This window comes from Sinocyclocheilus grahami, unplaced genomic scaffold, assembly GCF_001515645.1.
Source record: "Sinocyclocheilus grahami isolate Dianchi unplaced genomic scaffold, SAMN03320097.WGS_v1.1 scaffold346.1, whole genome shotgun sequence".
Classification (NCBI taxonomy): Eukaryota; Metazoa; Chordata; class Actinopteri; order Cypriniformes; family Cyprinidae; genus Sinocyclocheilus; species Sinocyclocheilus grahami.
Window position 1 is genome coordinate 1,882,775 of NW_015505525.1, and position 17,885 is coordinate 1,900,659.

General features: G+C 35.7%; 1 protein-coding gene across 4 annotated transcripts in view; it reads right to left on the bottom strand.

Annotated features, from left to right (window-relative positions):
• The window catches only part of adgrl3.1 (adhesion G protein-coupled receptor L3.1), an 89,365-nt gene that overhangs the window by 34,531 nt on the left and 36,949 nt on the right, over positions 1-17,885 (bottom strand). For all 4 annotated transcript variants that reach the window (XM_016229052.1, XM_016229053.1, XM_016229051.1 and 1 more), the window contains exons 6-9: positions 16,962-17,059; positions 16,279-16,464; positions 11,574-11,612; positions 8,489-8,672 (exon numbers count right to left, since the gene is read on the bottom strand). In XM_016229052.1, the coding sequence (XP_016084538.1) occupies positions 8,489-8,672; positions 11,574-11,612; positions 16,279-16,464; positions 16,962-17,059 (507 nt within the window). The remainder of the gene's footprint in view (positions 1-8,488; positions 8,673-11,573; positions 11,613-16,278; positions 16,465-16,961; positions 17,060-17,885) is intronic.

Below are 17,885 nucleotides of genomic sequence, written 5' to 3' on the forward strand. Positions count from 1 at the left end.
TATATACATTTACTACTGTACGAAACGGTCATAGAGGGAATTACCCAGATCCTCCCCCCTCTACTCCCTTTCCTAAATCATACAAAGATGATTTTGATGTCTGTAAGTAGCTTAATTTAATTCCCCCCCCCCCCCCCCATCAAAACATGCAGACAGTCTTGGGATTTAAACATTCATAATTTTTTTTTAAACATACACATAAAAAATGGGGAAAAAACATGCCTGCATTCCACAAATCGAAGTTTGTGTAGAAACTCATAAATCTATCAAACACCATCTATAAATCAGTGTATTGATTGTTCAGTATTCGGTTAAGACGCTGCATCGTGAACAATGTTTATTTATTGAGTTAAGATGAAAGATACCTTTGGCTGGCCAAATAGCTTTATAAATTCACTTTGAGACATGAAAGTATGAGTGTGTATGTGCGTATGTGGTATATCACATCAGCATGTGAAGTCTACAGTTCCCTTGGGAGAGCGATGAGTTATACAACAGACGTGTTATGAAGTTATACATCTTTAAATCACATCTGAATCTATGTGTGTATGTGTGTGTGAGCATTATTAAAATAATTTCCCTCATATCTGCAGGTGGTCTCTAGGCCAAGCTACAGGCGGTTTATGTAATTTTCTACCCAGGTTTTGTAATATAAAGTATAAAAATACAGCTCTGTTTGTGTGTGTTCGTGCACAAGTGTGCGTTTTATGAAACACAGATTTCTGTTGCATATCAAACGGCAAAATTCTTGTTAGAGGAAAACTTTAACACCCCTCTGATCTCATTTAATAGATGATACCTTTCTGTCATCATTACAGTAATTTATTTACAAACTACATCGCACTATACCGCTCTAATAATCAAAACGATCTTTGCAAAGTGAGTTCTAATTATGCAAGTCAGATGGTGCAAATTTCCTAAGTAGTTCTCGGATGAGATGTAACATATTGTATATATACGCTCATCTACAGATGACTGAATCACTGAGCTTGTGACAGATTTGGAGTGCTTTTACCCTCCTCAGACCTGTCTTAGAGCTGAACGCACCATGGATTACCAGTTAGACACTTTTTCGGAGGTCTGGGGAAACAATATCCCGAATAAAGGACATATAAGAAAGCATATTTTCAGACGGAAAGAGAGATACTCGCACAGAAAACACAAAGAAAAACCTGAAGTAATAAACTCACACCCCCTAGGGTAATGATCAGAGGGATACGGTGTGTGTGTGAGAGAGAAAGATCCACAAGGAACAGAACGGCCCAGTTATCTAAACCACTTCAAGCACTGCACAGCAGATATGGTGCCTTCAAAGCAGACACACACACACACATACAGGCTGCAGGGGTGCTCACACTGTGCTAACCTAATTAGCTGAATCTAGTCTTTACAGAAAACTGTGCACTGTAACACACAAGCATAATCTATAAACATGCTTTATTCAAACCAGACAAGTCATTTGGATCGTTCTCCTGGTTTTCTGTTTTAAAAAGATTTAGAGAGCATCTTTTGTCACCTAAGTATGACAATACCTGCATTCGGTCTCTAAAAAAAGCAATTTCCTCCATGTTCTCCACTCTTCAGTGTACACATTCATTTAACAAGAACAGCTCGTAGCATAAAGAAAGCCTTAAAGGAGGGAGAGCGAGAGAGAGAATGAGAGGAGGAATACGTTTCTCATTTGAATAAACGGATAATGGTGGGAGATTTGGTCTGCGAGATTAAGATTAGCTTTCGGCTAAGATTTGAGATTGAAGATCAAAAAACGAAGAACATAATGATAAAAAAACCTACTTTCTTTTTATTCAAAGGCTTATGTATGCAAAAAAGGATTTGTGCTCAGTGCTGAAAAGCATCTAAGAAGTTCTGCATATTCATTTCTTGATTAAGTCTTATGTAAAAGACACGTAAAATACGGTTGCATAAGTCCATGTTTCATGACTGATTTAAAAAATGTTTTTGTGCAACACAGTGTCTTAACTGAGTTTCCGGTCTGTCTGTAGTACACACCGGAAACTAACAAGTTATCTGATGTTTAATATGAAGTCACTATTTATGGAGAGGGATTTTTCAACAAAATTTGACAATTAATGTATTTAAAACTGTTAGATAGGATAAACAGAACAGGTGAAAATACATATCTCTTATTTTTTATATTCTTAGTTTATGTTTTTGCAAGCTAACCATTCAGCACACTAGCTTAGCACACTGATAGCCGATTAGTCTATAAGCTTAGGCTATGTTATTTTAGTATTCTTGATATAATGTTATATATTACTGTATTTATTATTATTTTATTATATTTTCAGTTTTTATTTACATTGTAGTATTTTGTTATTGGCTTTTGTAATTTTTATTTTATTTTGTATTTTTATATTTATATTTAATTGATCTGTATTTCAGTTTTAGTTTCCAAGACACGTTTCTCATTTTTATTTATTTATTTATTTTATTTTATTTTTATTTTTGGCTCAGGCGTTCCAAATGTCTAGGTGGACTCAACGACGAACTACACTGAGGTTCTTTTAGCACTGACAACCATTTCTAAGTCTAATTTAATTATATTACATTAAATGTTTTACCAGTGCCCAATTTTGTTTTAGAGGGCTCTTAAATGTCTGAAAAAGATTTATATTTCCCCTGTCTGGTGTATTTCACATCCCAGCCAATGATAATACTAGTGAAGGGTTTGGAGCTGTCCATGTTCTTGTGAGCTTCCTCTGGCTTCAGAGTGCTTAGTTACTTGGCATTTACGGCTCAGGTGATTGGCAGAGCCCATGAGCAGAGATAGCAAAGATCGCCCACTTAAGTACCAGCTGAGCAGCTGCCATTGAGATGAATGAGAATGCTAACAGTTAGCCACATATATTTGCATAAAAGAGATCACACAGATGTCGGTGGAGTTTTTTGATGTTGCTTATCCTCTAATGAAACCCTCCAAAAACAACCCTGTAAAACATCAAGGCCAAACAACTAAGGCAGATGATCAGATGCCAAAAAAAAAAACAAGCACAAAAAACACAAGTGATGAAATACGCAGAGAGAGGGGGGAAAGCTAGGCTAGAGGGCAATCCCATGGAGAGCTATTTCTCTCAAACGAGATGCATGTGAACTGGCCTTGAGTGGTGGAATGGCGGATAAATTGTTTGCCAGGAACGATAAATTTCCCCCTTTGCGATGTGAAAGCACTGGAGCAGAATACAGCAGTTAGCATGGATCCCTGAACACCATCCCTCCTCCTCGATTTCTCTCTTTTCTATCTTTTTGTTTTCTTTCATTTATTCTCTTCCTCTCCCTTTCATCCTCTCTTTTCCACTCAGTCAGTTCGCACTGCATTTGTCTGTCTCACTCTTTCTGTCTCTGGTAATGTTCCGTTCATTCTGTCTCCTCCTTAGTATTGTTCTTCCTGCTGTTCTCATGTCCTCCCTTATTACATTTCAAATCTTTGCCACCGGCTCCCTCACTTTCTTCCTCTCTCTATCCTTTTACTGTCTTTCTCAGTCAATGCAAACGGTAAGAATTAAAGGAACGGTTCTTCAAAAAAATTAAAATGCTGTCATCATTTACTCAACCTCATGTCGCTCTAAACCCGCATTACTTTCCTACTTCTGTGGAAGACAAAAAGGAGAAATTCTGAAGACTGTACTGGTTTCCTATTACAATTATCAGGGACCAGAGCTTTAATGCTTTAAAAAAGGTGCAAAAGTACCAAATAAAGCATCATAAAAGACGTGTATATACGATTTGTGCAGACTTCTGAGCCTAGGGGATACTGCATGCAACTATTTAAAAAAAAGAATAATTAATTCAATTCAATTAATATGACACTATAATGTAATTAAAATAAAATATAAAAATAAAACTATTATAAATATAAATATAAAACTATTATGTAATAATTTGGATGTAGCACGATTGAGTCTTACACTTTTTAAAGAGTAGAGTCAGTGTCCATCATGCACAGCACCTCTCAATGAAATATCCCCTCTCACACAAAATGGAGAATATTTAGATTTTATTTTTAATGGTGTTTTGGAGGCTAATGTCATGAATGTGTTTCTGTATGTTCATATCTCTACATACAGTAAATGTATCTTTACATATAGTTCTTGACAATAAAAGACAAAATAAAAAAGTTGGCTTCCAAGACAAACTTATTCCAGTAAATTTCACACTGAGATAAAAGATGTTGCTCGCTCAACAGCCACTGGCCATAGCTTCAATAAAAATAATCATGCATTATTTGCAGTTCCTAGGAAAGACCAATTGGCTGTCATGTATTCGTCGAAGCCAATTTTTATTTGCTTTTGGCTTTTGTTGAATGTTAATTTTAAACCCTGGCTGTAAAACTGTGTGTGCATGAGCTCATTGTTTTGAGTGATTGCTGCAGCTATAAAATTTCAGCAATGTTTTGATTAATGTCATGGTTATATGTGGATGTGTGTGTGGGCAGATGAATGTGAGACAGAATTTGTCATTGTATTTGTGTATGAGTGTATGATTGACAAAGACATTTCAGTATGCTTTGTTTATTTTATTTCAAGTATGGGCTTTTTATTAGAACAGTTAGAGATAGATTACATTATTATTATTTTGAAAATTTCACTATTTTAATTTCCATTTTTTTCGGTTGAGTACATAAGGGTGCCTTTCTCTAGAGTTTATGTCATGGGTGTCACATCAGCTAATTACTGGGATGCCTCAAGGTTCAGTGCTCAGTCCTCTTCTTTTTTCCATACACACAACCTTGTACTAAACCTTGTAATGAAACAGAATTTTTAGTTTGAAATTGCACACAATGTTAAGCTAATGTAACGATCAACATTATATGTCAACAGAACTCACCAAAATAATGTTCACAACTTTCTTTTTAGATTGTGTGGATTACAACACTAATGCCAACCATGACAGAAAGGAACCTAGTTAGTATTTAAATACTAACAGTGCTTTACTATCCACATTTCAACAACGGACCAGTTGCGTTGGTTTGCACTTATTATATCATGTCAGTGTATGTGGTGCAGCTCATTGTCCAAGCTCTTGTCATTTCAAGACTGGACTACGGCAGTGCTCAACTGGCCAGCCCTTTCATACAGCGCATCTAAGCCTCTGCAGATGATCCAGAAGACGGCAGCACTGCTGGTCTTCAATCAACCAAAGAGGACCCACATCACACCTCTCCTGATCTCACTCCGCTGACTCATAGCTGCTGCCAGAATCAGATTTGAAACTTTGACATTGACTTTCAGGACTGCCACTGGACTCGCACACTCCTACTTCAATGCACTCACATGTTATAGTCATAGAATGAGGGGTGCCTTAATGTTCATTCAAAAAAAGGGACAAAGTCACTTTCCAAAATCTTCACATTCTGCTCCTCTCTGGTGGAATGAGCTGCCAACCTCAATCCGATCTACTGAGAACATCACAACTTTCAAAAAGCAGCTGAAGACACACATCTTCCTCAAGCACTCCACAACTTTAAACTTTAGGCACTTATAAGAAAAAGTCCACTTCTTCTTTCCTGAACCTCATCTCTGTTCTAGCTTGTTTTCTAATCTTGCTTTCTAATACACCTGACATTGAATTCTACAAAAACTGCTGTGACGAATTGCTTGTGGTCCCTTATTGCAAGTCGCTTTAAATAAAATCATCTGCCTAATGCATAAATGTAAAGTTTCATTTGTATTTTTGGAAACTGATTATTGTTTTAATACCGTTTCAGTATCAGATGGAATAATTTGTGGTGCTATCACATGTACAGTACTACACTTCATCAGAAGTTGCAGCATATTCAATACCATTAAAGTTTAAGTTAAAATATTTTTTTTCCTCTCAAATTCCTAACAGATGCAGAACCATAAAAAGTGCCATCACGGCTACATTTAGCAGTAAATTGTGACTATCACTCTGACACCTCTGGAGCATGTATGATTCAGCAGACTGAACTGGATTCATTGAGATCTTGTGTCAGATGGCCTTCAGCAGAGAACATTTAGTCACTGCAAAAAAAATAAAAATAATGCTAAAGATTCTTGGAAATACATTGAAGAGATTTGTTTAAAGGGACAGTTCACCCAAAAATGTCTCAAAATATATTTTTTATGTTGCATAGAAGAAAGATGGTTTTTGAACAATGTGAGGGTAAGTAATGATGATAGTATATTTATTTTGGGGGGCTATTTAAGGCTTTTGAACCAGACTGTACTTTAATTTGTGTTGTCTTTACACAATGTTTTTACAGAGATGGCTGAAAAATTATATGTTTACTGCATGCTGGTTTATTATTGTGGTGCTGTCAGATATACCTGCTTCTAAATGTCATGTACTGTATATAAACTGAACTGTGGTTGGTTGTATTACACGCTATTTAGACGACACATCCCTGTCCAATTAGGTAGTTCATTTTTGGCAGAACATATTGATAGTCAGAAGTAAACCTTGGGAGATTAATTGCAAAATCTGATCATCCAGAAAATATGAAAGTGAAAGTCATACTTTCTGTAATTCTATTTAGTTTATGTTTATCTTGTGAATTTTAAAAATGATATATACTATATATATACTGCAAAATCACATTTTTTAAAAACAAATATTTTTACTGCTAGATTTCTAGAGAGTAAGAGAGAGGCTCCGGGTTTTGACACTGCCCTGAATTTTCAACCTTATTTTTAGCATTGGTTTAAATTTTCACTATAGATTAGATTCATTTTTTTATCTGCACTATCTCACAGTTTCACAGGGCCCATTCATTCACAAGCTGCTTGAAGGAAACTGCCTCCTGCCTGCACTGACTGACAGCATGAGAGCAGTTAACGCTATGCTAGAGTGTTCCACAATTAACACAGCAATGGTTTCAAATGTCATGTTTGAATGCTCGTATTGATCCATAATTATAAATACCATCAAGCTGGAGAAATGATGCCATGTTGAGTGCATACTTTCTGTATATCTGTGGCAGTCCTGTGTCGATCAGTACACATTTTGGCCACTTCTGTACTGTTTCTTAAGACGAGGCATGGATTCCTCTGCATGAGTCAGACAGAATGAGACCCCCTGTGTGTACTGCTCTTGTGTTTTTCACAGACATGCTTCGTTACATCTGGCTCGAGTGCACTTGAAGCGTGTGTCCCTGCTGTGTACATCTAATGTGATAATGTGTTTTTTATGCATCAGGTCTTACATGTGAACTCCTTGCAGACAGTGTTTTTGTGCATCTTTTGAAAAAAAATTAAAAAAAAAAAAAAAAATATATATATATATATATATATACAGTATATATATAAATATATATTAATAAACAAATAAAAAATATATACACAGTACAATCGGGCTAAAGTACAATACATTTTTTAAATAACCAAGAACATATATTACTTTTCAATATAATGGGGTCATTAAGATTTTTTTATGTTTTTGAGTCTCTTTTGCATGCCGAGACCACAATTATTTAATCAGAAATACAGTAAAATGTGTAATATTGCGAAATATTGCGAAATATAAAAAATATGCTGATATGGCTCTGAAGAAACATTTCTTATTATTATCCAACAGTTGTTCTGATGCATTTATTTAAAAGAGAACAATGTAAAAATCTTTACTGTTTGATCAATTTAATTCGCCCTTGCTAAATAAAAATTTTTTTCCCCAAAACAACTTACTGACCCCAGACAAACAGATTCTCTAAAAATCAAAGTTTTATGCAGTGCTGTTTCTAAAATAAATTTATTCTTTTTATAATATTTTTTTATATATTAGTATTTCTGCAATGTGATTCTTTACTAAATGATGCAAATTATCACACAATTAAAAATGTGGTCATGATCTGGCTCAATTAGTTTTGATTCATTACTGTTTGCAAAACAAGATACTAAAAACACAAATGTAACTCGAGGTAAAAATGTATGCTATAGTGAAATAAGTTTTGCACCCACATTAATTTACATTTTGGTTACATTTGGTATTATTACAATAAAAAAAAAATTATATAACGTACAATAATAATTAATCAATTCTGTAAATGATGCATTGAATTTCCATGCACACAGCGATACATTGCAATGCATTAATGCATTTTTACACCTCTTGAAAAGTGTCTTGGAAGTGTTAAAAATGAAAGCAAGAAACCTTACATGGATGTTTTGAAGATTTATGCGCAGTATGTGAAGAAACTGTGACATTATTATTATTTTACATAAACCCACCACATTATCAAACGGGTCTGTGAAATCATAGATTTCTATGGTTCTTATTACATTACGAATCAGCTTAGGAATTTCCTTCATGTGCATAAAAACATCAGATTTTTTTATACAATAAAATGGTTTTATCCATCTGTTGTTTAACTTGTTTTTGTCTCCTCATGACAGGAGAAATCAGAACAAGCAGCAGGAGACACGGGGGTGAAATCTGATTAGTTCAATGAAATATGTGCATTTGCGTGTAAACATTCGCTTAGCATGTGCAAGGACTTGTTTGAGAAACTCACGTATGTTGTCGGTGCTCTCCTGTATGGTGTCAGTTTTGAGGAGGTTGTCTGCGAGCATGAAGGCGCCGGTTTCCACCGTATCTAGCAGCATGGTTGCGCATCGCAGCTGCTCGGCCACAGACAGCTCCCTCCACGCCGCTTGGGATCGCACCTGCAGAAGGTTATTCACTGTTTCTACCATGGCCTGCAGAACAGAGAAAAAGAGAGATGTCAGCATTCTGGAGGTGAGGGACGACTTCTGAACCCACACACACATACATTCTGACATCTGAACTTCACAATAAGGACATATTTCCCAAAGTGCCCACCTATCCCATAAACCATTTCTCTTCCACTTTCATCCGCACTCACACACTACACGGTTTCTGTGCTGGAGTATAAACCTGTCAAACTGAAGAAAGATCCACAGGGAGCATGAGACATTGTGAAAATGAAAGAAGCTGTCATCATGCACACACACACACACACACACAAATCTGCACAAACACTCGCACACAAACATGCACAGGTTTCACACAAGGCAAGGGGTAGTAATTTATGGGTCTATAAGAGCACTATATAGGAAAATGAAATGTACCGGATGTGCGGCGGAAACTAATATAAGGGTATTTAAAAAAAAGTGTGATATTAAGATATTAAGCGTTTTAAATTTGGCAGAGAATATCATCACAGGGATATTAAAACCTCAACCTTGATATACAAATGAAGGGGTAAGATTTAAGGTGGTAGTTTATTAAAAAGCTTGCTGAGTGTATCGCGCCACATTACAATTTTGCTTTTCATTTGAAAAAGTGCAGCTTGCTGCAACATTAACATATGGACTACAATGATATTCCCAAAAGCAGGCCACATATATTTGTCACTTTCACAAAAATGCTGTTAACAATAATTCCAGGTCAAATTCCATTCATTTTAAATAGATCATGTCTCTATGGAAGTTCATAACCTTGCATTATTATTACAGTTACAACACATATAAAGTGTATAATATCTGTGGCGAAGAGATATGTAATGTAATTAACTTCTCTCACTGTAGTGCACTCATCCGTAGGGATGGACAGAGGGATGTTTTGTCGTTTGTCTTTAGGTTGCTGCAGGCTAATCTGGCCATTGGGTTGAATCATTCTGCCCCAGTAACAGTAGAGCGGTGTGTGTGTGTGTGTGTGTGTGTGTGAGACAGAGAAAGAGTGTGTTAAAGGCGGGATGAGTATATTCATTTTGACACTACTAAAGTAATGACCCTTTTACGAGAGAGAGAAAAAGGAGAGACAGAGATGAGAGACAACTGGGATAAAAGGTAAAAAGGAAGAGTTATATTTACTTCCTCACAAAACTGCTTATGAAATCTTCTGACAGAGTGTGTCAAGAGGTCAGGGGAAAGTGTGTGTGTGTGTGTGTGTGTGTGTGTGTGTGTGTGGACTTGGGGGCTCCCACGGCGGAGACAGATAAGAGATTTTTTTAAAACTCTTTTTATATTCTGTTTCCTCACACGCACAGTGGCAATACTCTCCACAGACTTGGTAAATGGAGCAGAACTGAAGTGCTTTGAAGCTGAGGAGCTAATCCAGCATGAAGAGACACACACATACACACACTGCATTACATATTAGATGACCACTAGGAATCCATATTTGCTTGATGTCAGCACCGGGAGGCTTCAGACAGTTGTCATGGAATCCTGTCATTCTCTCTGTCTAAATCAGCAGGATCAATTGATGTTTTGATAGACTCGTTTCACTCAGCAGAGTATTTGAAAATAGAACTAGATCAAGTTGCTCTGGGCAATATAGCAGTCATCTCGGACTCACTCGGGGTGTGGATGCAGGACCATAAAAAAAGGAATAGATTGGGGGGGGGGGTAATTATAAATCTGAGAATTACAGAATTACAGAATTGTAATGTGAAAATATTCTGTGCGATGACCTGCTCAAAATTAGGCTACTAATATGACAGGAGTCTTCGTCAAATGTTAAGATTTAAAACACATTTTCCAAAATGATGATTCACTTGTTTAGGGGAAAAGGAAAAATTACCATGTGCACCTAAATATTAATAATAATAAAATTTTAATTATTATTTAATAATTAAATGGTCATGATTTTTGGTGTGTAAAAAGCAATGATAAAAACGAATCATGATAAAAACTGATAAATAATAAAATAAAATAAAAATAATTTATATAAAAAGTGCATGACTCCCGACTGCAGAAATGCATTATTCACAGCCATGATTCGTTTATTCTGTGAGCATAAGTGTACAATAATAGGTTGATTACAAGACAAACTGAGTAATATTCAGCTAGTCATGTGATCTTAATTTGCCACCCCCAGATGACCTGCTCAATATAAAATAAATCAGGTTTTATTTGGCTGCTAATGTGACTGGAGTCTTTGTCTCAAATGAGTGATTTTAAACATATATTTCAAAATTACTACTCATCTCTTTAGGGGTAAACCATTTTTAATGAGGAAAAATTACCAAGTGCACCTTTAAACAACAACAAAAAAAATTTACTGAATTTACTTACGAATACTGAAGCAACATTTAGACCTCAATTATTTCATGGAGTAAAAAATCAGTATAAATCTGTCATGCACTGGCAGGGTTGACTGAGCGGCCTGGCTCAGTTTGAGATATGCATCAGTCATTTTCTTCCTCTAAATCAGTTCTTCTCATGCTTTTCCTTTCGTTCAGTCTGCTGAGCTTTTCTTGAGCTTATCTACATTATTCTGTGCTTTTTTTCACTGTCTGCGTGTGTGTTTATCAGTCGCCTGATGTGACACTGCTGACCAGTGCTGACATCACTTCTGCTTTCTCAGGAGAAAAAATTGCTCTGCTTTTATAAATGCAAAAAATGCAGCCCACAGGCACAAGCGCAGACGCACAGACACACAAACAACCAATATGATTCATATGGTGTGACAGATACAGCTCCACACAAGTATAAAGCAGTATTTATGTTGAAAACCTTACCCATCTATGTAGATGTTGAAGTGATATGGAATGTGCATAAAAAAAAAACAATCACAATATTTGTGTGCCTACACACACGCACAACATGATAAATAAGGACAGAGTGAAGTACCTGTATGAAGAAACGGCACGACCGCTCTCTCTTCTGGAGCTGAAAGACACAATATTAAAACATTACAATGACAATAACTCACATGCAGTATACAAACACAACTCAACACATGAAAAATCAAAGCGCATATTTAATCATTCGGAGCCAAATAGGAAAAAAAGCCTAATTAGCTGAAATAATCTACAATCATTCAGTATAATAAGGTATCATAATAATATTATGTATCAGAGCAAAATTAGGAACAAAATTACTTAATATTACTGAGTTACAGTCACTATGTTGACTCAGTCAGACACTGTACCCTCAAAACATTCCTACATGTCTGCCAGGGCAATAATACTGTAAATATACAAACAAACAACACTGAGATATACAAAGTCTGAATGGACCAGAGGTGTCTGACTGTGTCTTATTGCAGATGAGCTGATGTTTGTGTAATTGATAACTTTAGCTAGATGCTGGTAATAGGAAACTGACAGGCTGGCTGTTTAAAGTTTGTAAAGTGATATTCAGACACTACAGTGCTCAACTGGCCCTGAGAGAATGAATGAGATTCACTGGTCTAAGTTTAGACACGTGTGTGATTTTTTTGACAATAAAATGCTTTCTCCTATTCCAGCTTAATGTGCAGAGAAAGACAACCAGGAACTCTGTTTTAGGCCTTCTGATGTTCTCAATTGGTTTTGCTTCAGAACCCAGATTTTGCCAGGACCAAATCATTTATTGTACAAATGTAAGCATAAATGTATTTAAATAAGATCATAAACTGCAAAGGTCCAACCAGGTGCAAAATATTTAACATGACACAAGTTCAATAGGAAAATCCACAATTTTGATTTGGAAATGTCTTGAATTTCAAAACTATTTGAAGTAATAATTTTTTTTAAAGTAATCTAGTTGAAGTATTTTGGTCTCAGCATATAGTAGTTTGTTTCTGCTTTTAGGATGAATGGATGTAAAGTATCTTTAACATGCTGTCATCTGTTTAATTCATCATAATGCATCATATAATAATTGCTGTTAATAGTGTTCATCGTCTGTTTGATTACGTCTTTAATTGATTTTTCCGTACATTTCTGCCATATGTACATTAACTGACAGTCACCACTGATAAGCTACCACTAAATATTGTAGAAACTTAATTTGCTGTAAATTTGCTTTGCAATGATTTGTATCGTGAAAAGCGCTGTACAAATAAACTTGAATTTAATTTAATTCAGCTTCAACCTAGTAAGATGAATTTGTGCCAAAATATTGTTGTTAATACAAGGTGTACACTATTAAACTACTAAATAATGCTGAATATAATGTATGATAATGCAACAGGGGAATTGCAATTTATTAGATTTATTATATGTCTGATTTTACTATTAAATAAAAATAAGTCTAAATAATTTTATTGGATAAATATGCAATATGCATATGAACAATAAGTTATCATTTCTAAAATGTACAATACGTAAAACTTTTTAAATGTATTAATCTCTGACATAAGCAGAATATGAATATTGCTATTTTGGTGTCACAATTGACATATGCCAAAATATTCAAGCTATGATCTTCAGCATAGACTGCTAGTAGATTTTGTAATGAATCTATATATAAATATCTTTGAAACGAAAGCGTTTTTCTTGAAATAACAGTTCCAGGTACTGGTGTTCTTGGGTACAGTTTTAAGGTTTCTGAGAGAAATGAAATAAATGATTAGTGTTACAATGTTTTATTCGTTTTTAAACACACAGTTACATGCAGTGTAATGTTACTTGTGTTTATGATCTTGTTTACAAAAGTTCTTATGAAGGTTTACATATATTGGTGCACTATATGTTCTGAATACAACAGTAACATGCGACAACAAACCATTAAAATTTGTATTAAAATTAAATTTTAGTGAAGTTATCAAAATGATGTTAAGATAACTTGATTTAATTGCACAGAATTAACATGATCAATGCATATATCTAAAATAAAATAATAATGTTAAGCTAACATAACTGAATTATGTTAGGATAACTTGAAAAGACTATGTACACATTACTTTTTGAAAATACATCTGATTAACACAAAAGTATTATAATGAAACCACATAAATGCGTAGGACACTCTGAACTCAAACTGAATGTGTGGAACCAATGTCCATAATTCAATTGAGTAAATCCCAAAAATCTTTTTTTTCAGTGTGGGAACCAGCTCTTATGTAATATCTAATTTTACATTTTTATTAACTTTTGTTAACTATTTAGCATATGTCTTCTTTTTAAATGTGTTTAGCATATTGTTACACCCCTAGTTAAGTTGCATTTTATTATTTTCATTTAGCATTGTTTTTTCCCTGCTGTCCATAAACAGACCCGTGACTTGTTTTTCTGTCATGAACAACCACTTTTGATATGCATAAAATATATATTTCTGTGCATTAGACATCTGACAGGACGTTCATTATGTTTCTAACGAATTCATCTGTCTGTATGTGTAATGCTGTGCAGTCTGCATGTGTGTTTCACCACTTTGAAGTTTTTTTTTTTTGTTATTCTTTTTTGTTGCGGCTTCTTTTGTTAATTGGAAAAACTCACCGGGGCTTTATGAGCTGTTTTAATTTGTGTGTCCTTATTTATAAGAGTGTGTGTGAGTGTAAGGATTTCTGTCTATCGAGCAGTAGCTGTTTTTAACAGGAAGTTTTCCCATTTGGGCCTTAAAGCCTTTGATCTGTGGACTGCCACAGGTTTATTGCCTAAAACACTGTACTCTGCACAGAATTAGAGCACTTCTCTATCTCCCACTTCTTTTGAAACAAAAATACACAATGAACTTTCTTAAACCTAAAGAACAGCAATGTAATTAACATGTAATAAACGTGTAATAACTGTGTAATTACGACCTAGAAAGTGTGTGTGGTTTATTAACCGCTAGAATACCTTGTTTAAGCTACGTGCTGCTGTGTCTTTTCCCCCCGGGGTGAGATTTCGCAGCTGTACGTCCAGCAGTTCCACCAGTTGTGCCATGGCTTTGACTGTGGAAGGAACATCTCCGGGTCTCAACTCTCCCTTCGTCTGTTCAGCTAACTCCCGTGCTACTATAGCAGCGGTTTCTCCCGATCTCATCTACAGGAAAAGAGAGAGAGAGATGTACGTGGGCATATTGATTTTATTCTCTCTGTCCCTCGATGGCCAAATAAGTGGATGAACAAATGGCATCATAGATTTGTGATTCTCCCTATTTTCTGATTTGCTCTCTGTAGTACAAAGGAAACCATTTCACATTACCGTTAAGCTTCAGTCATCATCACACTTTACACACACGTGCGCTGTTGCACGACACTTTTGGCTGCTCTGCTGTAATTTTGCCACAAAGTGAAATAAATTGTGGCTGATCTTGACAGTTGAATTTCTGGCTCATTTTGTTGTACACTAAATTTCCTCTAAGCTGTTTCGCTACGGGCTGCTCTTTGTGATAAGCTTTTGTGCCTTCTGTTAAAAAAACCTTCAGGCCAAATTATGCTTTAAGAATATTTGCCAAAGGCATATCGCTCTCTACTCAATTTTTTAAATGGGCTGATACGCCATTAGCATATTTCCCATGGTGCCGTGTTTTTACTCACTCTTTGAGTGATGTGATTGGTCCACGGTGAGGTGCAGTTGCTCAGATCTGGTCCCTTCGGATCCCAGTAGCCAAGCAAACAATTAAACGTGGCTACACCTGAAAAATAATAATATAGGAAAACATGAACACAGCACAAAGCACACACACACATTCGCTCAGGCATATGTGCATCCATACTGAGAGAAACATGGCCTTGCAATTGCTGTCAAACCAATCACACACATAAGCAGGGCAAGAGATTTACAAGCGAAACATAATGTGTCAATCCACAGCTGGCAGCTGCCCACATAATGAGGTGGCACTGACAGAACACCTGAACAAGCTAACCTCAGTAACAGGAAAGAGGTTTTTTTAAAGATGAACTCAACATACACAGAGGTAAATATATACCGCTCATAACTTTTACAAGTTTATGACCATATACAGTGGCTTGAACAAGTATTTGTCATACTTAAGACAAACTTAAGACCCAAAAAAGGTTATTCTGTCATTATATACTAACAGTGATCAGTGTCACCATAAATGTGGTCCATTTGATGTGTACACTGTATTTGTGTGAGGAACTTTGTGTGAGGAACATACCAAAAGTCTATGTACATTAAGTTTTAATCTTATCCTACAATGCAGCATATACTGTAAATCTCATTCATGCTCAGGTGTATTAAAAAATGGCCACTATTATGGTCCTTTTATGATTTATGATTTTTGGTCACATTTTGGCTTCATAAAACTTTTTCATAAAACTTCATTAAAAAATGTATGCTTTTTATGGACATAAAAAGCATAAAAATATTTTGCAAAATTTCTTTTTTTAAAATATTCCAGAGAAAAAAAGAAAGTCATACAGGTTTGGAATGACATTAGGGTGGGTAAATGATTACATAATTTTTGGGTGACCTGCCCCTTCATTGTGAAATGTTTTGCAAATATTTTGGAATATTTATCTTTCTAATAATAAATGACACTTTGATTTGGTATTTTGTCATACAAGATATTCTGACATATTTAATTGCACCTTAAGTGTCCATATACTTTTAAGGGCAACTTTATTTAAGGTTATTAAAACTTGTAATTGTAAAGGTTGACTATTTAACCGCTAGAATACCTTGTTTAAGCTACGTGCTGCTGTGTCTTTTCCCCCCGGGGTGAGATTTCGCAGCTGTACGTCCAGCAGTTCCACCAGTTGTGCCATGGCTTTGACTGTGGAAGGAACATCTCCGGGTCTCAACTCTCCCTTGGTCTGTTCAGCTAACTCCCGTGCTACTATAGCAGCGGTTTCTCCCGATCTCATCTACAGGAAAAGAGAGAGAGAGATGTACGTGGGCATATTGATTTTATTCTCTCTGTCCCTCGATGGCCAAATAAGTGGATGAACAAATGGCATCATAGATTTGTGATTCTCCCTATTTTCTGATTTGCTCTCTGTAGTACAAAGGAAACCATTTCACATTACCGTTAAGCTTCAGTCATCATCACACTTTACACACACGTGCGCTGTTGCACGACACTTTTGGCTGCTCTGCTGTAATTTTGCCACAAAGTGAAATAAATTGTGGCTGATCTTGACAGTTGAATTTCTGGCTCATTTTGTTGTACACTAAATTTCCTCTAAGCTGTTTCGCTACGGGCTGCTCTTTGTGATAAGCTTTTGTGCCTTCTGTTAAAAAAACCTTCAGGCCAAATTATGCTTTAAGAATATTTGCCAAAGGCATATCGCTCTCTACTCAATTTTTTAAATGGGCTGATACGCCATTAGCATATTTCCCATGGTGCCGTGTTTTTACTCACTCTTTGAGTGATGTGATTGGTCCACGGTGAGGTGCAGTTGCTCAGATCTGGTCCCTTCGGATCCCAGTAGCCAAGCAAACAATTAAACGTGGCTACACCTGAAAAATAATAATATAGGAAAACATGAACACAGCACAAAGCACACACACACATTCGCTCAGGCATATGTGCATCCATACTGAGAGAAACATGGCCTTGCAATTGCTGTCAAACCAATCACACACATAAGCAGGGCAAGAGATTTACAAGCGAAACATAATGTGTCAATCCACAGCTGGCAGCTGCCCACATAATGAGGTGGCACTGACAGAACACCTGAACAAGCTAACCTCAGTAACAGGAAAGAGGTTTTTTTAAAGATGAACTCAACATACACAGAGGTAAATATATACCGCTCATAACTTTTACAAGTTTATGACCATATACAGTGGCTTGAACAAGTATTTGTCATACTTAAGACAAACTTAAGACCCAAAAAAGGTTATTCTGTCATTATATACTAACAGTGATCAGTGTCACCATAAATGTGGTCCATTTGATGTGTACACTGTATTTGTGTGAGGAACTTTGTGTGAGGAACATACCAAAAGTCTATGTACATTAAGTTTTAATCTTATCCTACAATGCAGCATATACTGTAAATCTCATTCATGCTCAGGTGTATTAAAAAATGGCCACTATTATGGTCCTTTTATGATTTATGATTTTTGGTCACATTTTGGCTTCATAAAACTTTTTCATAAAACTTCATTAAAAAATGTATGCTTTTTATGGACATAAAAAGCATAAAAATATTTTGCAAAATTTCTTTTTTTTAAATATTCCAGAGAAAAAAAGAAAGTCATACAGGTTTGGAATGACATTAGGGTGGGTAAATGATTACATAATTTTTGGGTGACCTGCCCCTTCATTGTGAAATGTTTT